This window comes from Lacerta agilis, chromosome 10 (assembly GCF_009819535.1).
Source record: "Lacerta agilis isolate rLacAgi1 chromosome 10, rLacAgi1.pri, whole genome shotgun sequence".
Lineage (NCBI taxonomy): Eukaryota > Metazoa > Chordata > Lepidosauria > Squamata > Lacertidae > Lacerta > Lacerta agilis.
In genome coordinates this window covers 31078175-31100547 of record NC_046321.1, presented here as the reverse complement: position 1 = coordinate 31100547, position 22373 = coordinate 31078175, and the positions used below count along the sequence as shown (strand labels likewise).

General features: G+C 41.8%; 1 protein-coding gene across 1 annotated transcript in view; it reads right to left on the bottom strand.

Annotated features, from left to right (window-relative positions):
- The window catches only part of GRIN2B (glutamate ionotropic receptor NMDA type subunit 2B), a 267579-nt gene that overhangs the window by 65151 nt on the left and 180055 nt on the right, over positions 1 to 22373 (bottom strand). Inside the window, exon 4 of the mRNA XM_033162191.1 lies at positions 15901 to 16015. Coding sequence (XP_033018082.1) covers positions 15901 to 16015 — 115 coding nt within the window. The remainder of the gene's footprint in view (positions 1 to 15900; positions 16016 to 22373) is intronic.

Here is a 22373-nt window from a genome sequence, read left to right as displayed (position 1 = left end):
ACATACAGAACACATGCCCTTGGTACTCTAACACCAATTTTTATTCATTAAAAAAAATTCTAAAACTGCAGGCCATAACCCCTGAAAAAGCCTAGTTTAACTAGCATAGAATAAGTGAGCTAGGGTTATCATTCTGAACAGAATCTAATGTGAGACAGTTCATTCCTTATAGGAGGAGAAGTGTACTTACTCTGAATTAGAAAAAAGACCCTTCAGCGTTTGGGGGATCAGGTGAACAGCACCTAGAATGTGGGTCTTGTCGACTTGTAGACTGTGGGATGTGGTCTAGCAAGCACAGGGGTGATATTTTGGTAACCATCAGCAGAGGTTGGTTGATTAGGGCAAATGGGGTATTGCCCCACCATTCTCAGGCAGCTCCTAGCTGCCTGACTTACAACCAATTAGCAGTAGGCTCTGAAAGTTATTGGCTTAGGCTCCACCTACTGTTGGTCTCCCTGCCTTCTGTCCTTCCAGTCCCAATGGACAACCACCACCAATGGCTTGGACTCTCCCCCCCCCCCCCGGGAATCCTCACTTCCTTTGGAAAGTTGTTCTACAACTGAGCAGATATCACCACTATAGAAGACGTTAGTACTGTATATTCAGTCTGCATTTTCTGTAGCTTTGTTTTATCCAACCCGCCCCCCCCCCCAATTCAAAGATTGGAAAGATTTATCTTGGATCATCCCAAATAAACCTGTTTTCCTGCACGTTTCCCATCAAATATTTGTAGATTACTTTAAAGACTGCACCTATTCTTTGTTTTGCAAAACCACATCATTTATACACACGCTAAAAGCTGTTTTCAGTAATAGTGTAAACCTCTGAGAAACCTCAGCTGCCTAATAGATGGGGGAATTCATTAGAATACATAATCCTTCATAGTGCCTAAAACAGGGGTGTGGGGAGCAGATATCTCAGGCAGGTGGTTGTTTTTTTTATTTAAATTGGGATTTATAATAGTGCAGGTTTTACTATTATCTTTTTATGCTTTTAATCTTTCTTCATCTATTTTTCTCCTCCACATCCTCTCCCATAATAAAGCAGTGGGTGAAGCCCTGTATCAAAGCTGCAAACACTAAAAATGAAATCCAGACTGAAGGTAAGGTAAGGTGGGGTGGATGAACATACATCCCCAGCACTTTGTGGGCAGAACTATGTTTTATGAGGCAAAACACAGGGTTCTCAAACCTGCATAACTGCCTTGGCACTAATGTGGGAAACAGAAGCATTTGAGAAAGCCTGTCTCTAAGCATCTTCATGGTGCAGATTGCAGGCCAAACTAGATGTGACATAAAATGCATGTCTAACATGCATGTTTTTTTATTATGTAAATAGGAGCCACTTCAAAGCCTTGAGATTGTAGGGTGGAGAGTTTAACTCATTCTTTCCCTGCCATGGCCCAGACAACAACCAAAAAAACACCCACCCTTCCTAAGATACTATTTGCATTTCAAGCGAAGCCTCATTGACACCAGTGGGAGCCAGTGGCAGAGCATATGCACACACTGCCCAGGGTGGGCGTGCTCCCAAGGGGGGAGGGGTGCGGAGGGTGCCCTCCCGGGTGCGGGATTGCCGCTCGGGTGCATGGAGCAGCGCACGCACCCTGCAGCCAGGGGCAGAGCGAGCTGCCGATAACGGACATTCGGCACACCGCCTGCCCACAACTCCCAAGCCTCCCCCAAGCTGTCAAAACAAAGGGGGAAGGGGGAATGCCACAGGCAAAGTGGCACAGCTTCCCCCAATGGCTTGGGGTAGGCTTGGGAGTTGCAGGCGGGCAGTGCACCAAAAGTCACCACCCTCAGCAATCAAATCATTCTTTATTACGGTCGAAGACCAGCTCTTAAAAAGGAGGTAAAGTAAAAATAAAAATAAATACAGCGGATCCCTTTGACGAAACACTTTCCGGGGATGTTACATATATAAAACTCTTTGAGCAAGATTTAAAAGAAAGTTATTAATTGCATTACAATGTTAAAGATTTAAAATAGTGTCTGCAGAAGGCTGAGCCCGGCTCGCTCGAGATTCCATTGAGGAGAAACTTAGATGGGCTGAGAAGAAGGTCTATATCTGCAAATTTGGACACAAAATCTGGCAACCGCCCTGGTAATCATCGGGTCTTTACCTAACAAGAGCAGGTTGTATAACTGCTTTTCTGGGAGGCTTGCAAACCTCACCAGTATGGGGTCCATGATCTCCCTTCGAGCTTCTTCATATAGAGGGCATCTGAAGAACGAGTGTTCAGGGCTTCCTATTTCCCCTAGTGGGCATACGCAGAGTCTTTGGGCGTATGGGATTTTTTTATAGAGCCCCTCCAGCACTGGCGTGGGCAATGCCGCGCTTCTGGCAAGCGTAAACGCCCTTCTTGAGTTTTTTGACAGGAGAAAGGAGAGGTAAGGTGCCGGGGCAGCTATGTATCTCTCGATTTCTCCTGTTCTGTATTCAGGGCATCTTGAACAGTCCCTCAGCAAAAACACCTGGGATGGTCTGCCCCCACCGCACCCCCCTTCCTCCGCCCCTGGTGGGAATGTCTCCTAAAATACAAACAGCAGATTCAAATAGGTGATTTTTACCAGGCCTGTAGCACGTAGAGAAGGAGAAAGAGTTAAACTCCTACTCCACAATCCTGAAGCTTTGTCACAGTTATTGTATTTATTAAAGATGTTCACATTAATGGCATTCACACAATTAACATCCCATCTAGTTTGGCCCTGGGTGCAGAGATGGAAAAGTGAAGAGAGTGATCTTGGCTGCCCTAATGGTGACAGAACTAATGGTAACAGAACATGAGGAACAGGCTGTCACTAATGTACTATGCAGGGCCCAAACCACTGAAGACTTTATGGGTGAAAAATAGCAGCTTGGATAGTGTCCAGAGGAAATCAGGGCACCCACTGGAGTATTGAGGTAACCAGGGATGAGTCTTGGGGCATGTATAGATTAACTGTGCCTTGATATACTTCATTCCTGGCAGAAAAACAGGAACTATTCTGTTGTGTCTAGACAACTCTGACATGGAAAGAGCTCATATAAGCTAAGCAAATTTTGATCCAGTAGCTAAAATCCAGCCATGCTCCTCAGTGCAGGACTGAGCAGGTGCTGAGCCATATGACCCAACAACTCCTGAGCCAACATACCTATATTGAACTGAAAAAATAAATTTATTCAAATGATGTTGCATAGAAGTAGTGCAAAGCAAAGAAGCTGGCCACATATTGTCATTTAGAATCTTCTGGTAGTTGTTCCTAAAGCTGGTGATGATAATTCAGGGTTGCAAGCAAAACTGCAATTCAGTTAATTATGTGCTGTTGACTTGAAATTCCTTCTTTGTTTGTGGCAGTTGGGTACTGTAGTATCCCTCACTTTCTATTCCAAATTACTGCAGAGGGCTGTATTTTGCAGCACTGATTTACTCCTCAACGTCAAGAGTAAGCAATGCTGAAAGAATACCTGTATTTAATTTTTTTGTGAAGCATCTAGGATCCTTCTTAACAAACAGTATAATAAAAAGATACATTGTCATCATCTATAGTGGATATGAAATATGTCAGTCATAAACTGTTGCACAGGTGAAGCTGACAAGAATATAGCTATCACTAAACTATACCTTGGTGCATAAGAACAGAAGATGTTACGGAGCACAGTAAATTCATGAGTATTAAAATTTAAAACCCTGTAAAAATCCTGACTCTGTGAAAGATGGCACAGCTCTAGAATATAATCAGAAAACTGAAATCCAAGCAAAACTATGAGGCAATGCAAGAGTGAACACTAGTGTCTAACATTACTGATGGCAGATTGGAAATCCTTCAGACTCAGGGAAAATACGGTCTGGGCATGGGGACAACAAACAGCACAGATACATTACATTCATAATCAGTGACATCAAACACACAGAGGAGTTCACAAAACGTGAGTGTAACTTGAGCACACTGTAAATACAGTAACCACCACTGCCCATCAGGCGGTGTAGCAAATACCACAAAAATCCAAAGAATTACACAGAACAGAAGCACAATAGACAAAGTGCAGTCCTTAAAATTATAAGAAATTATTTGTTTCTATCATTTATAAATCCCTTTCCATAAGTTCCAGAGTGATTTAACAATAAAAACCTTGACAATGAAAACATGCAATTTCAAGTGCAATGCTGATTAAAATGCCCACTTAAAAGGCTTGTTGGAAAAGGGAAATCTCCAATAAGTGCCAAAAATATAACAGAGGTGGTATGTAATGAGAAGGAGTTTCAAAGGATAGAAGCCACCACATGTAAGGCCCTACCTGTAACATAACAGACCTCCTGAAGAGATGTTACCTGCAGGAAGCCCTTTCCAGCAGAGCACAGTAATCAGTTGGATATATAAGTAGTGAGACAACGTTTTACATCCAAAAGATGTCCCAATGGGTGGGGAGGAGAGAGGGAAATGCTACACTAAAACTAAAACAAACCAAGTTTTTCAGCCTACTGCAAATAAATATTTGGATGATGGCAGGTAACACATTTGGTTTGCGATGGCAGTAAAAAGGTGAGGGGGGGGAAACAACAACAGGGCTAACCAAACCAATATCTGGGGTGGGGGAATCGGCTCTTGGCAGGCTGAGTGAAACTTACAACAGAAGATGTATTAATAGTGTATTTTGCCGGTTTAACGTTTCAATGAAAGCAAACCTCCAGCACTAAAAATAAATAAATAAATAAAAATTTCAGGGCACACTGAATATGCAAGTAAAATAAGGCATGCACCCTTCCAAAAGTCCAAAGGAGAAAACAATCATCTCCTGTTAGTGAAACACAGCAAGTAAGCAAACGAAAAAAAAGCCGAGGACTCTCAGGCCAAGAAGCAACGTCAAAATGAGACACAGTCTCAAGCAAATGGAACAGAACAGACGAAAACACATCCTCAGGCTCTGAGAGCAGTTTTATTCTCTGCAAGTTTCCTTAAGCACAAGCTAGGCCTGCTCTTATTGTTAGATTTTCTTCCTCCTGATTTTCTGCAAGCTTGAAAATGTTAGGGCAATGAATGTTCCCTTGTTTCTTCCTGTTGCTATTTGCTGATGTACCCAGCAAAATGTATTAAATAGCAGGGATGGGCTCATTCAACAATGCCTCAATGCTTCATCTTGTTCATTTGTGGTTAAAATGTGATGTTTATTGGCGTCACTGATTTACAATAAAGCTGAAGGTGCCAACATATAGAGAAATGCATGTAAAGTGCAGCACCTGGGGCTCCCAGAGAGATGCAGGTCCTTTTCCACTTGCCTGATACAATCGATGCAGCAACATGAATTTAAAATATCGCTACATATGTAAAAATGCCGCAACAAATTAGAGAGAAAGTGCTTGCATTGTGTGTGTATCTTGAAACAGTAATAAATACATCTCAAGTGGTTAAGCACATCATGTATGTTATTGCAATGATCAATGCCAAAGCACTATACAGTAAAGAAAAACAGTATGACTGCCCCAGTGCTAGATGTTGGGCATGGGGCAAGAGTTGGACTGGGAGAATGACAGCTTGCCTAACACAGTGAATCGATGGCTGCATTCACACAACAGTTTATTCTGTTTTCCTGATGTTTCCCTAACTGTTAATATCTGCATTATATTTGAGCCTTCATTCTATATAAATGCAATTTCCATCAATATAGTGGAATATTGTGCAATCTTAGCACTAATTATTATTTGTGTAGTATTTTATAATTTCTTAAATTTCTATACCACCATTATTCTGAGGATCACAGGGAGGTTTCCAACATAAAAACACAAAAATATATACAAACAAAAGCAATAAGCTTCCAATCCACCCCACACTTTATAAGGCCATAGACTGCTTAATTAGCCAAAGGCCTGGGACAAGAGAAATGTTTCTGCTTGGCACCTAAAGATATACAGTCATACCTCTGGTTGCATTCGTCATGGGATACGAATGCGCCGAACCCGGAAGTACCAGAACAGGTTACTCCCGGGTACGGTGCTTCTGCACATATGCAGAAGCACGAAATGACATCATGTGCATGCCCAGAAGCGCCGAATCACACCGCACACATGTGCAGCGCTTCAGGTTGTGCTCTGCTCATGTTGCGAACGGGCCTCCGGAACGGATCCCATTCACAACCAGAGGTACCACTGTACCTCCTTGGGAGACCACCTCAGAAAAAGCTGTTTGTGTGTGTGTGTGTGTGTGTGTTGCCGCCCTCTGGACCTCTCACAGACAAGGTAAATGAACATGGGCCTCAGATGATGATTGCATGTCATTTCCATGTAATTCACAAACAGTCTTTTTTCCCCTCGAAACAAATAATGAGTGCTAAACTGATGCTATATTCTGCTATATTTCTGGAAGTGGTTTTTACGTTGTGTGAGAGCTCAAAAATAATGTGAAAATTAGCAGTTAGGAAAATGTCAGAAAAATGGAATTAACTGCAATGATCGCTCCCCACATCAAATGGGGGGGGGCATTTGCGTGGCCGCACGCAGCCCCTTGAGCTCCTGGGCGACACCTAGTAGTTCGGACTGGCTTTGCCTTCCCCCAGGAGGGATATCTGATACCTGGGGTCTCCACCTACCCCAGCTAGGCGCCCAATCCCGCCTGGGGGAGGCGTTGCCATGGGATTGGCCAGGTAAGGGGAGGGACTACCTAGCCCACACAACAGAAGGTGTAGCTTACCAGGAAGCAGCAGTTGGGCTCCAGAGCTTCTCCCACCCTCCACTCCCTCAATTAATGCTTATTTTGCAGGTTAACCTCTTCTCCACAGGTACGCAGGTGCTGGAGAGCCAGTGTGGTGTAGTGGTTAAGAGCGGTAGACTCGTAATCTGGGGAACCGGGTTCGTGTCTCCAACTCCTCCACATGCAGCTGCTGGGTGACCTTGGGCTAGTCACACTTCTTTGAAGTCTCTCAGCCCCACTCACCTCACAGAGTGTTTGTTGTGGGGGAGGAAGGGAAAGGAGAATGTTAGCCGCTTTGAGACTCCTTCGGGTAGTGAAAAGCGGGATATCAAATCCAAGGCCGCTGTTGAAGGGCCGGAAAGGAATTTCCCTGCATTGGCAGGTTTTGCCTTTCCCATATCAATTCGTCACAACTTTAGTGGTTTCAGGCCTTGGGCGGAATCCTTTAGTCATCTTCCTAAATGGGGGGGGGGGGCGTGGGGCAGTGACTCCACGCCTCCAGTGCAGCAGCGATACCAGGGTTCCCGTTAAAGGGGTATGGGGGGGAGGCATTGAACATACGCCAAGAGGTTGTCATTGCTCTCCCCCACCAGTGGCGGCAAACGGGGGGCAGGCTATCTGCTTGAACATATGTTCTCCAGAGCTAGCCCAATCCCCGCATATTCTGGATAACCCTGAAGTTTCCCAGATCCCCGGCTGGGGGCTGGGAAGGATAAATGCCCAGTGCCTGAGCCAAGGTCTCCCTACATCTGAATCTCAATAAAGTTGTGGCCAATTTAAATCCCATAGCACATTGTCTTGTGTCATTATTCCACTCGGGGGTCGCCTGGGGGTTGGGGGACTCCGCCTGTCCATGCAATGTGACTGCAGCTTATGTCTGAGGTGAATTCTGCAATAGGTTTTCACAGGACACTCCTGTGGCCGTTGTGTTATACCAGCAGAAAAATTAATCTCAGACAGCATTGATGGTAATGAGTCACAAAAGCTGGGTTGATCAGTGCAGCCTCTGTGCTTCCACTGGATTTGGGAGACATGACTCACTATAGCAATCTTTGACAACCTGACTACAATTCCCACCACCCCTGGTTATCTGTAGGCCACCTAGCTGGTGAAGACTGCACTCTGGCTTTCAAAAGATACAGGTGATCCTCGAAAAATTATAATATTGTGGGAAAGTTCATTTATTTCAGGAATTCAACTTAAAAGGTGAATGAATGAATGAATTTATTTTTACGGTCACAGACCAACTTACTAAATCAGTAATACAAAAATAATACATTAAATACCCTGTATGAGGTCCTTTGAGGAAATGAAGAGCTACCTCCGCACCTGTAAACCCTTTTTATTTGATACCTCTTGACAAGGCTATTTTGGACAGAACTCAGCCCAAACAAAAGCCACTCAGAACTCGATACTTAATTTATTGCAGGGTTGCTCTAAAAGCCATACATAATATTCCTGTGCCAGGTCTAGCTGAAAATGACATAGGATCAGCGTTACCTGGCGACAGAGCACGTGCTGTTCCCTCCCCCCCCCCAAAATTAATTCATTCTGATTGTAAAATCTTGCCTTTCGGCAAAAGCTTCCAAATGGCTGTTTTGGCACAATCCTCAGTGGCAGCTAATAGAAGAAAAATTAGGCCATGCAATGAAAAAGTAGGCAGGGCTTGTGCACCTTTAATAGTTGTGTGGAAAAGTGAATTTCCACAGCTGCAAACCACACCTGCTACAAACATCACTATTAAACGTGCACGATCCCTGTTCCCTTTTCCATCTTAAGCATAGGCAGTGCACTTTTGCAATCCTTAGTGTGGCATCTACGTTTTTTTGTGGCTTGCAGCCTAATTCTTGAATGCTGTGGACCGTGCACACTTCATTAAAGGATCTGACAACTATAGGAAAAAATCTGTATAAATGGGTCACTGTCAAAAAGAAGGAAAGAAATAATTAATAATAAAAAAGCTCAGGTTAACCAAAGGTACTATGCAATGCTGCCTGCTTTCTCCTCTTCTTTTCATTTTAGCCACTGAGCCTCTGGCAACAGAATTGAGATTTAATGTAATACATTTCTGGGGCTAAAATGAAGGAGAAAGAGGGGGGAAATTAAATTATATGCAAATGATATAGTACTTGCACTAACAGAACCCACTGTTTTGCTGAAGGAATACAGACTCAAATTTGAATATACGGGAAAGTGGCAGGATACAGACTGAATCATAGACTAAACAGAAATAAAAGGCTTAAATATATCTACTGATCATAAAAAGCAAATACCGGTACATGAAAATCATATCTATCTACTAGTGGACAACCAAATCAGTAACATACTTGAGTATAAGATTATCAGGTGCGATACAGGACCTTTATAACAACAATTACAAACACTTATGTAAAGAATAATTATATTTGTTGCTAGAATGGCAAAAGCCCACATTTTTTTTTCATTTTCATATAGGATTGCTGTTGTAAATATAAAAATTTTAGTTTTCATTTCAACATCTGTAAATGCAAAAATCTGCAAAAATAACTAAGTAATAAATAAATGGCAATAAATGACAACGACGTTTATATGGAATAATAAAAAGCCAAGGTTAAAGGCAATGGTATACAACAGGGGGGAAAGAGGAGGGCTTCAAGTGCTGTATTTAAATTTAATATATGCCGCAAGTGCCCTTAGTTGGTTGATATATTGAATGGTGTGCCCGTATGATGGGATGTTACTTTTTGAACAAAAGCTCACTGATATCCTGCAGCAAAATTTACTATGCAGGCATCCTAATGTAAGATCACAGAAGGTTAAAGATAATACAGTAATATCTAACTTACTGAGAATTTTGGACCATTATAAAAGACTATTTGTTGAGCCTGGAATCAATTGTGGATAAGATGATAGAAATGCAGAGAAGGTTTAAGAGGTGGGGGGAATAAATTGTTTAGAATCCAAGGCCTAGCTATACAAGAGATGTGACAATCTGAAAAGCCTACACTGAAGACAAATAAATATGTGTTGGCAAAAGGTCATTAATTATAGTTCAAATACAACACAGAGGAAGAACAGGTCAAAGACCATATGATCAAGTAGGCACAGAATAACAGCAAAAATATCCTGATGGAAGTGTGGGAAAAGCTTTGGATCTTGTGTCTTAGATCCCAAAATATGGGAATCGGAGAAATTGTTTTAAACGCATGTCCCAATGATATACTACCCCTGTAAAAATACACAAAATAAATGGTAATTATCCAGCTCCTTGCTAGAAATGCCACCAGGAGAAGGGAAAGTGATTTAATCTGTGGCTGGATCTAGACACATAAAGAAAAACCATTTCAGGAAAATGTGTTGTAAAGCTCATAGTGTAAAATCACATCACCGAAGGATCAAACTCTACAGCACCATCTGGTGTCACAGTGTTATGCCTTTTTTTTTTTTACTAATGCAGCTGAGTCCCATGTTGAAAATGTGAATGGACAAAAAAAAAAAGGAGAACTGTTAAAGATAAGTTGAACAGGATTCTGGACCACAGAGTTCTACTCCATCCAATAGTTTATTTGCTAAATTACCTGGAGGAATCAGTAAAATTTGGGTATGTAGAAATGCTTTCTTACTTACTAGCAGCAACCAGAATTCTGTATGCAAGGAAATGGGAGATCTAGAAACATTCCATCTATTACAGAATGGGATAACAGATGTCGGGAGGATACCCTGATAGCTAAGAGAACATATTTTCTTATGTCAAGATAACAGAATAATTGACAGGACCACTTTTTGTTTAGAAGGAATGTCTTTATTCCACACTGTACCATAGGTTTTTCTGCCAGATGTTATAGATTTACAACTGTATGAGTATGAGAATTAAGCTGTTTAATTATTTGCTAATGTGACTGTCAGCTTTAAATTAAAGAACTGAATTGTAAATAATTTATTAAAGGTCATTTGGAGAATCCCAATCAGTTTCCGCGTTTGATTCTTGCTTGTATTCTGTTAATGATGTATCTATAGTGTATATCAATAATTAAAACAATACCATATTAAAAATATTAAAAATAAAGGATCTGGCATCAATTTTCACATAAAGTCATTAGTGGCATCCCTATAATAGAGGCAGAGGTAAAAGATATGCATTTGTCGTAAAATAGATGTTTGATAAACTTATTCTTTCAAACAACAAAAGTAGGTCAGTAAAAATTAGTAAAACTGTTTGGAACCTGACCAAGAAATTTTATAATTAGTTACTTTTCCTATTCAGAAGCTGAGGGGCTTCATGGGAAAGCTACCCTTTTAAGATTCTATTGCATTTCAATTATTAGATCCATTCCTTTAAATAATTTTTTTAAAAAAGCTAAGATTGTTTTAGTGATTGTTAACAATGTTTGAGTAGTCAAAATTTAAAGATATCAATCATCTTATGGACACGCTATTTGTAACAGGAAAATCCAGACAATAATCTTCACCAATATTCTTTCTTTAATGTGGCATGTAAGCTATGGGTAAGTAAATCAGAAAGACTAAACTGCACACCAGTCTCGAAGGAGCAGATCTGATCAGTTTGCATTGGAGTTCACAAACATCAAATTCTTCAAGTATCCCCAGTTCAAACTAATACAATATATTATCAAGTCCTTGTGGTGAAATAGATGACCAGACTCATTTTTGTAGTCTGCCATACTTCCTTTTGTACAGCATCATCCAGGAAAAACCATTCATCATTTAATAAGATAAGGAAGCATCATGGGAAGAACAGAAGGAGACATGAGATGTATTTACTAGTTTTCTTCAAGAAAGATACAAAGGAGACTTGTCCTAATAATTAAGGTCAGCAAAAATGTGAGGTTTCCAATGCTTCCTTGCTTCTGCTGAGAGCACTGGGAATAGCACATATCTAATAGAATATGCATCTCATAACTTATTAAAAGATTCTGGACCCTACTGAGATGTTGTATCCTTGATGCTTGGCATAGCAGCAAATGGAGAAGGAGTATTTTTTGACACAGTGGAAAAGACTCAATCAATTATTTTTTAGGTTAAATAGGATGCAGTGACATGTGGTACATTCCACCTTACTGAGAGTTACATCACAGCGATCTTACGAACATGGGATTTGGTTCTTCCTTTGTGTACCTTATTCTCAGAACCTAACTACTGCGGATGAAAAGAATTGCACCAATCAGCTATGAACGATCCATGTCTTGATGTTTTCCCAGGTATCTGTGATTCCTGCAGGGCCCTGGAGAGGATACCTATAAACTCGGGCACGACCTTTTCTGAGAGGAAGCAGAAATAATAGCACACATTACAAGCCCCTGAAGGATCAAAGGGTTTTGTAGTCAGAGAAAGCAGACAGTCCTGTGTACTTTTATTTTAAGAGTTAATTTGAATATGTCCAGAAAAAAAGGAGAAGCAACACATGTTTACAATGGAGGCATTAAGAAACAATTAATATTCAGCATGATTCTGCCAGTTTTCTAAATATGGAGGCAAACAGAAATTGAAGATGTTCTTGAAGGGGAAACATCAAAATTCCAAGCTGAATCAGTTGTAATGCTCTTCGGTTCATGCAACAAGAGTAGAAATCAGTGGACAAACTTATTAATAAACTACTGAAGGGAGTAGGCAGCCTTGCAAAGTGGAATGAGATTGTGTGCAAGGACTGTGGATGTCAGATGTCTCATTGTGACAGTGCTGATCTGGACTCGCATTGCTACACAAAATCTATGAAAGGGTTTGTATAATAACATACACCAAAGTTATAGGTTGTAATTATACAACATATAAAGATTGGACTTTATGAGATACAAGGATGTCATAATTTAGTTATGAAATGCTGAAAAGGAGGTCATCATTTGGTCTAAAATGCTGAAAGCATTCTAAAGTTTGTGAGAGTCTAAGATGAATTTAAGTGCAAGGTTTAAGGTCTCTTAATTTGTTTATTAAATTATTGCAGTGTGCTTGATTGTAGTAAGGTGAATCTCTGAAAGTAATAGAAACCTTCACATCAATTGAAGGTACACTGAGATCGCATGATTCCCTGATGTAGGGTTTGTTTTTGGGTTTTTTGACACCACATTGACCAAGACCCCTATGTCCAGGGAGATTACTCACTGTGCTCCTAGCTAGTTAGAAATGCTCAGCAAGAAAAGCATAATGACAGATTCCTAAAATGTATTGATGCTGCTATCCTGGAGGTATGTGCAGCTGGTGCTCTGCATAAAGAAACTTAATCTGCATGATGTTTGCTTTGGTGTGCGTAAGAGTGTCCAGGCTCAATGTTTGCATTCAGCAAAGAAGAGCTGCATGAGCAATTGCATGAAGAGAATGGTCACATTTCCATATGAGCAAAGGTAATTTGTTGGAGTATTCTTATTCAGGGTTCCAGCCACCCGTGCCCTCTTCCAGGACACTATTTCTCTCCCCTCACTTCCAGTTTTCATTTGTCCCCCATCTCCTTCCATCAGTCAGCATACCATACCCACTGTTCATCCTTCAGTGGGCTGTTTTGGTGTTGCCCATTTAACCTTGCTTCCCCCCCCCCCAAAAAAAAGATTTTTTTGTTTTAATTTCTGCAAACCTTGGAATTCCCCCAAGCCTGCTAAGAATTCCCTATTGTGGATACATGGCTATAGGGACAGGCACTCAGAGAACTGAGTTTGCTATTATTACATATGATTCCACATCTACCCCACCCTTCCTTTGCACAGCTCAGAGCTGAACATGTATATTTCCCATGGTCTCTCATCCAGGAAGCTTGAAGTGCTAGACTGGTTCAGCATCAGCAGCAGGCCCTCATCATGTGTCTTCAGATCATTCTCTAGGTTATTATGTGAGTGGATTAAGACTGTTACCAGATCAAAACTGAGTAGATTAGTTTTATTAAGCTTATATTCTAAGGAGCAAATGAAAAAGAGAGCTCACTGAAATGGCCATTCTTTTGCTGAGGGCGAGTGTAAATCAAATCTTGAGCATTAAAAGTCTCCAGCTCCAGTGATGTAGCTGCAGTAGAATGCTCTTCTCACACACACATAGTCCTAAAAGAACACCTGCAGTGTCTGTTGCCAAAGTGATGTCAGCCATTTCAGAGTGAGCTAGATGAAGTGCACAAGAAAAGGTCTCTTTAAGAGAAAAGATTGGCACTCTCTATCTATTCATACTTAGAATAGAGAAAGGATAGAGAATGTTTGAAAGAAGGCAAAAGAGAGTCAGATAGCATCTCAGAAAGTTCATATATTAAAATGATACAAGCCTGGAAAACATGAAGGATACGCTTCTACTGATGAACAGGGATCAGATGCTTCTAGGGCAGGGGTCAGCAACCTTCGGCTCTCCAGATGTTTCGGACTACAATTCCCATCATCCCTGACCACTGGTCCTGTTAGCTAGGGATCATGGGAGTTGTAGGCCAAAACATCTGGAGAGCCGAAGGTTGCCTATGCCTGTTCTAGGGATAAGGCAAGATCTATCAGCCTCTAAGCAGGCATAGGCAACCTTCGGCTCTCTAGATGTTTTGGACTACAATTCCCATCATCCCTGACAACTGGTCCTGTTAGCTAGGGATCATGGGAGTTGTAGGCCAAAACATCTGGAGAGCCGAAGGTTGCATATGCCTGCTCTAAGGCATGGGTAGGAACCTGTGGCCTTCCATATGTTGTTGGACTCCAATTCCCATTATCACCAGTCAGTATGGCCAGTGGTCAGGGCTGATATGAGCAGCAGTCCAGCAACACCAGGTGTGCCACAGGTTACCCACCTCTGCTCAAATGGGTTGCATGCTGTTCCCAGGGCTGGACGGAATACCATCTAATTCCTTTCTTCCGTTCACTCCTTCCAGGGAAATCATACCAAGCTGTTATAGCTGACTACTCATTATCCACTTGTCTGCATTATGTATCTTGGAGTGAGGGTGGGGCCACTATTCCTTCTGACATCCACTCTCTTTAAAATAAACATGAGGCTACAAGAACTAGGGAAAATTCCAGGGGAAGTGGCCTGAGCTGTCACCAGTGTGCTGATGATGCATTTCTCGGCTCTACATGTTTTCCTTTGGCTTCTTATCTATCAGTGGTGACAAATTGCAGAGGGATGGCTGTGTTACTCTGTTACATCAAGCACACACACACACACACACACAGAGAGAGAGAGAGAGAGAGAGAGAGAGGATTGTGACACTTTAGAGATTAATAGATTGTGTCAAAAGCTTTTCATGGGATAAAGCCTGCTTCATTACTGTAGATGCATGACTTGTTATGCTCCATTGGTATGTGAGAGTATGTACACACATATAGAGAGAAAACTGTTTGCATTTCATGGCATTTGGGCTCAAGTTACCCATTTTCTTTCTCTTTGTACATATATACCTAACAAGTTAAGCTAATACTCTGTGCATCTGAGATAGTTTTTTTTTAATGAAATGTGAAACATGCAGCATATCTAGTATACAGGAGGTTCTGAACTAAAGAGAGACAAGATAGAACATTTACATTTATTTCTACCATGACACTGTTGTGGTCACCTTGCCGATGATCTCTCAGCCTCCCATCATCATGTTTTGATAGAGCCAGTTCAATAAAAATAAAGTATCTCCTCTCATATGCTGCAACTGTGCTCACAATTAATCTGCTTAAACCTCACTGGCCTCAGTGGGATTAAATGTGTAATTCTACGCACATTTTCTCAAAAGTGAGTCCTACTGTGTTCAACAGAGCTAACTCCCAGCTGAGTGTGCATAGGGCCGCAGCCTAATTACACAGGATGGCAACCACAGTATCGTCAGGCTTCAGTTTATGCTCATTCGTAGGGGGAGCCACAACTGCAGGGATGTACAGACTGATCTAGTCCCTCCTTTCTTGCCAACGCATCATAATTGTCGTTGGGTATGTTAACTTTACATGTAAAATGCAAAGGGTTAACTAACACAATAACACCACGTGATCACTGGACTGGCAACATTCACTGGAGATTCGTCAGGTGATTCCATCTCTGCGTGGGTTCTATTGTACAGGAGGGCTACGAACTACAGATTATAAAATAAAACCTATGGAAGTTTCAGGCAAACCAAAGAAGCATCTCATTACAATATTAACCATGCATGCTCATGTGTTATTCAGTAAACAGCTGTCTCAAATGAACCTCTGAGATGGGAAATGGCTAGCAAACTCTACTTGAAACTCTACTAGCCCTTAGAAGAACATCTCTACCCCTCTGCCTCCTGGTCCTAGCCTGAGAGTTACCAAACATATCCTACCCTGTCCCACGTCCTCGTCTTCGTCAAAAGGATGATAACCAGTTTTGGGTGCATCTGGTAGCCGTCCTCACTGAAAGACAAATTCCTCCCTTCAAACGTGACATTAATCAGGTACCTAGAGAAGAAATAGAGAGAAAAGAAGATAACAAAATTAGGGTACATGGCAAGAATACCAGGAATCTCTCTCTCAGCAGGGTGTACAATTTGAAGTGTAAAAAAACACTGAGAACACTAATAGCTAGCCTGGAGCAGCTGAGAACAAATCAGAAAGGAGAAAGAAAGAAGAGACAGAAGGAAAGAGAAACAAAAGGAATCCATAGATATACAAAGACTTCTGAAGAAAGCAGGCCACACAATCTCACCTGTTTCATGAATTGGGCCTTGGTGATGTGATTATGGTTTTTTCTCCTAGCTAAATTTCTATTGAAAATGTCATCATTATTTTATTTCATTTTCTAAATAAATGAAATAGGTATTATTATGCAAAGAAATTATCACATAGTCATGTGTGTATAAATATGTGAACATGTATACAATTACTCTGCATAATAACAACACTTAAATAATATTTTTTAAAAATTCAGTAAAATGCTAATTGGAAGAAAGGCATTTAGCCTAATTGCTTGCCTTCAGCTGAGTTGAGTTGAGTTGAGTTGAGGTGGAGGGGAGGGGATTTCTCAGAGAGAAGACACAGCCCATTGAGTTTTTCACTATATGCACCTGTGGTATTCTTTACACTTTGGGTTTCAATCAACTAAGACCTACTCAGAGAAGTTCCATTGACATTAATAAACCTAAGTGAGTATTATACATTCAGTGGGACTACTCTGAGTAGGACTAGCATTGACTATCACCCACTATACTAATCTATTAAAACAAATTAAGTAAGCATGTAATATTTGTTAAAGTATGTACTTTTTATTTTGCCAAAATTCAATAAACAGTTTTCACTCCAACAAAGATCTATTTTTACTCTTTCTTCACTTACTCTAATATAATTGGTTAACCAACTGTGTAATCCAACCTAGAATCCATTGCATCATGTGACAGCATTAGGCCCAGTGTGGGTCCTGTTGCACCAGCAGCCAAGGTTAAGATTGCACCAACAGACATGACTGCACAGTTATACGTTTGATGTTCCCATTCCTCCTCAGAAGGAAATGATGTTAATCTCTGTTTTATGGCATATCATATTCTTGCTGCTGCTATCGTGTACAAAAGCTTTTAGCAATGCTGCAAAGTTAAATTCCTTTTGCAGCTTAATAAAGATAATAACAGATCCATCTCTAATTTGGCATGTTATTAATTCTATCATATTTCTTATTTTTAGCCAATATGTCCTTGCTTGTTCACAGTCCCATCACATATGGATGTAACTTTCATCTTCTTCTTTTTCATATTGCAACATTTCATATAAATTCTACTATATATTGTATGATGTTTTGCTGGAAGTTAAAATACTTTTTTGCTTCGCTTGCCCATAACATTAGTACAACAGCATTTCTCATTTAGCTTTCCTGTGGAACTCCCTTATTGCATCCATGACAAAGGAGATGTTCACTTTTAATTCAGATGATGTCCCTGCCAGCCAATATATTTGCAAGTCCAGAAGCTCCTGGGCTCCTGTGTTCATTGTCCACAAAGACATGATCCCATTCGGGATCCCACTCGCCTAATAGCTGGCCTGAAGCAGCTGAGAACAAAACAGAAAGAAGTGTAGAGACACAAAAGGAATCCATAGAAATACAAACATTTAATGTGTTGTAAAATGAAGATTTGTTATAACCTTAAGCCACTGATCTCTGTACTACTGTCATCGTTGTGGTTTGGATCCAGAAGTCCCAGGAGTGGAACTCTGCTCATGGGATGCTCCCACTGGAGAAAGGGTGGGAGGCAATTTCTGCAAGTTTTTAATGTCCCCTTGAAGCCTCGAGTGCCCTCTGAAAAGGCGGGGGCCCTTTGGGATAGCATGGGAAGTGGTGCTGGGGGCAGCAGAGGGAAATTGGAAAACCAAAAACCAAAAACCCTCCCTTCTCCAGCAGGAGTCTCAGTTCCTTCCATCCACAAAAGAAGGCTGTCTGTCCACAGAAGGACAACTCTGAATCTGGATCCAAGCCAATGTAGATTTAAAAAGAAGTTAGAAAGAGCAAACCAAAATGGAAAGGATGAAGGTAAGTAAAATGCCTCATTGAACAAGAAATCTTCAGAATGATTGACAGCCTGATCCTAAAGATGCTTACTTAGAAGTAAATTCCACTAACTTCAATGACAGTAATTTCTGACTAAATTTGCATAGAATTGGTCTGTGAGGAGCTTATGAATATATGTTGATTTTTTTATTCATGAATCGATTTTCAACTACGAGATGCAAAATATAAAAGCATTATTTATGATAAAGTAGAGACATATGTGAAAAATGCAGCTTCTGCCAAAACAAATCTTACTGATGTTGGCCCATAATGCTTTCAATAGCTTACAGGGTGTGGTGTGTGTATAAACATAAAATGCCCCCCAGCATCATCTGAGTCAATAAGAGTAAGAAGAAGCAGAGCTGACAACAATGGAACAGGGGTGCCAGATTGTTTTGTTTTATTCCCCCCCCCTCCTCCTGGAACATCTGCCCTGTCGAGGAATTGTGCTGCTTTTAAGTGCACTGAGAATTTTTTTAGCAGCTCCAAAATGCAAGCAAAAGGAGGTGAGGCTGACCCTTGAATTCCTCAGCACCTGAGTCAGTTCTGGGCATGACCTTGGGATAAAAGGAGGTGCTGCTATGGGCAGTGGGCTGCTCAACAGCATGGGGTTACACCAAAGTCAGTCATCTTTTGTGGGAGGAGTGAGAAACAGGAAGCATTCTCTTTGTTGTATTAGTAATAGACCCCTCTCTGGGTGAGCTCCAGGGAAGGAGCTGTGTTGGGTGGAGCTGCCCTGTGCAAAAGGTAGGTTGGTTTCACATACATACGCTAGGGTCAAGTACATACCATACATTTCAGGCATGTGATTTCTTTCAGAGAATCCTGAAAATTACAGCTCTCTGTGCAGTAATCTACAGTTCCCAGGGTCCTTTAGAGGAAATGATGTGCTTTAAATATGATTTAAATGTATGGTATGTAGACAGCCTTAGGGTGTGTGGATGTGAAACCAATCTGCCTTTCACACATGGAGCACAGCTCCTTCCCCGGATCTCACCCAAGGTGGGTTCTATAACTAACACAACAAATAGAGTTGTATTAAATGTGCATTAAATATATGGGGTGTTAGGGGTACTACTCCAGTGGGGGGCACATCATGCTCTTTCTGAGGTAGTTTGTCCATCTTTGGTCCCCACCCTGCACTTCAGCTCTCACCTGTGGCTCCTAGAAGCTGTCAACATGTGACAGTGGCCACAACCCAAGAAACAATTTCGACTGGCTGGCTAAACCAGGTGTGGGTAGCCAATGGGTCTCAAACCCTTGGTGAGTTAGGGACTTCTACTGTATGCAAAGACAGGCTCCAGCGGATTGAGCGGATGGGACCAATAGTGGGTCCAACGGTAAAGAAGACAGCTTCTGCACATGCTGTAGAGGGAAGTGAAGGGCAGATGGGGCTCATCAACCTGGGAAGGTAGCCCATTTAGCAGAAGGAAAAGTCTGATCCTAAACATGCCCTGCCTTGTGGGATATTTTCAGAAGAAAATGCTAAGAACACCCTACGCAAATCCTGAGTGGAGTCCCCAAGATGGAAGGATGGCGCCTTGTACGCCTCCTTCTGGCAACTCCTGCAGCCAAGCTGGTGCCAAACATAGTGCTCTGCTTTCTTTTGGACCACATCAGCGATGCCAAGAAAAGGGTCTTGTCATCTGGGCAGCCATACTATCCAGGCTCACGCCTCAGGGAGGTGACTTAGTAGCTGCTATCACAGTGGTTTGACTTCACCCCCGGAGGCACAGCCCATTGCCTCTTGAGACAGACAGTTGCCAACAACAACAGACCAGTTCGGGTTTCTTGGTTATTTGATTACTCTAATGGGAGCCTGGGGTGAGAGGCCAGACCGAAGGAGGTGGCAGAAGCCAATTATTGTTGACAAAAGAGTGGCTCCCTGCAAGGACTGGTGAGAGGTGATTTTAGAGTATCTTAAAGTATATGATCAAACTGCAATGAATTGTGAGCTTTAACTGTTAGCTTCCATGCATTGGTATGCACTTCAAAATATATGATCTACAAATTGTTATGTACTTCATAATATACGATGAAGCTGCTAAGAACTGCATGCATTTAAGCCGTTAGCATCTATTAATTATCATGTACTTTATCTGTCAGTCATTGCACTATTTTGCAAAGTACTGCCAGGTAGGAGTAAAAAGCACTTTAATATATTTGTATGTTATTGCAAGTTTTAAAAAAGAAGTATAATGGAATTAAAGTATTCTGTTTATGCAGCTTGGGAAATGTAGTTATTTCAGTTCTCTGAAAAGCATTGAGATTTTGCACATAAAAATTTTGTGCCCTCTCCCTGTGTGCTTTAGTCTTACCAGCATCCTTGTTGGGAAAGGGTATTAAGTGATTATCTTTGTAGCCAGTGACCACATATGTTTATATGTTAATTTCATTGGTTAGTAGAAGACCCTTGCCTCTCCTTGGCTGCCTCTCAGCTTGCAGAATTTGGGTGATGGAGCCTATAACTCCCCTAATCTGACAACACTGTTAAATAAAACATCAATGCTCTATGATTAAATCATGGAGGAAAGGGTTGACCTGGTTTGTATCACTGAAACCTGGGTGTATCACCAATAACTGTAATTAAGGTTGTTAAATAGGCAGATAGACACGAGGCACGTGTGTGACAGCTGATAAGCCTGCTCTATTCATGTGGCAAGAATTATCCCACTGCCAGATACAGAAAAGGAGAGCCATGGACAAATAGTCTTTTGACACCATCGACCATAACATCCTTCTGGACCGTCTAGAAGGGTTGGGAGCTGGGGGCACTGTTATACTGTGGTTCCGCTCCTTCCTCCTGGGCCGTGTTCAGAAAGTGGTGGTGGGAGATGAGTGTTCAGACCCCTGGGCTCTCACTTGTGGGGTACCTCAGGGTTCCGTCCTCTACCCCATGCTTTTCAACATCTACATGAAGCCGCTGGGAGAGATCATCAGAGGGTTTGGGCTGGGTGTTCATCAGTATGCAGATGATACCCAGCTCTACCTCTCTTTCAAATCAGAACCAGTGAAGGTGGTGAAGGTCCTGTGTGAGTGTCTGGAGACGGTTGGAGGATGGATGGCGGCTAACAGATTGAGGTTGAATCCTGACAAGACAGAAGTACTGTTTTGGGGGGACAGGAGGTGGGCAGGTATGGAGGACTCCCTGGTCCTGAATGGGGTAACTGTGCCCCTGAAGGACAAGGTGCGCAGCCTGGGAGTCATTTTGGACTCACAGCTGTCCATGGACATGCAGGTTAATTCTGTATCAAGGACAGCTGTCTACCAGCTCCATCTGGTCTGCAGGCTGAGACCCTACCTGCCCGCGGACTGTCTCGCCAGAGTGGTGCACGCTCTGGTTATCTCCCGCTTGGACTACTGCAATGTGCTCTATGTGGGGCTACCTTTGAAGGTGACGTGGAAACTACAACTAATCCAGAATGTGGCAGCTAGACTGGTGACTGGGAGCAGCCGCTGAGACATAACACTGGTCTTGAAAGACCTACATTAGCTCCCAGTACGTTTCCGAGCAGAATTCAAAGTGTTGGTGCTGACCTTTAAAGCCCTAAACGGCCTCGGTCCAGTATACCTGAAGGAGCGTCTCCACCTCCATCATTCTGCCCGGACACTAAGGTCCAGTGCCGAGGGCCTTCTGGCAGTTCCCTCACTGCGAGAAGCCAAGTTACAGGGAACCAGGCAGAGGGTCTTCTCGGTAGTGGTGCCCGCGTCGTGGAACGCCCTCCCACCAGATGTCAAAGAGAAAAACAACTACCAGACTTTTAGAAGACATCTAAAGGCAGCCCTCTTTAGGGAAGATTTTACTGTTTAATAGATTATTGTATGTTAATGTTCTGTTGGAAGCCACCCAAAGTGGCTGGGGTATAAATAAAATAATAATAATAATAATAATAATAATAATAGTCTGAAATCATAGGCATATTTTGCAAAATATGTCCAAAAATGCCATTATTTACTTGGAGTCTAGGCTGCTGGATGCTGTACTCACATGATCTCAGAGTCTTGCTTATGGTCACTTTCCCCTCACATGTGTGAGCTGACGCTGTGAGATTAAAGATGGACAAATCTGTCATGTTGGGTTTCTCTCAATTTGTCATTTTTCCAATCTTAAATTCAGCTCTCTACATTTCTATAAGCAATTTGCATTTTTTAAAAATTCATCATGGAAATTCACCAGAATTTTAGTGCATATTTTCCCTCATATACACATTTTTTTTGTCAAAACAAAATCGAAAATTCTTTCTAGTAGCACCTTAGAGACCAACTGAGTTTGTTCCTGGTATG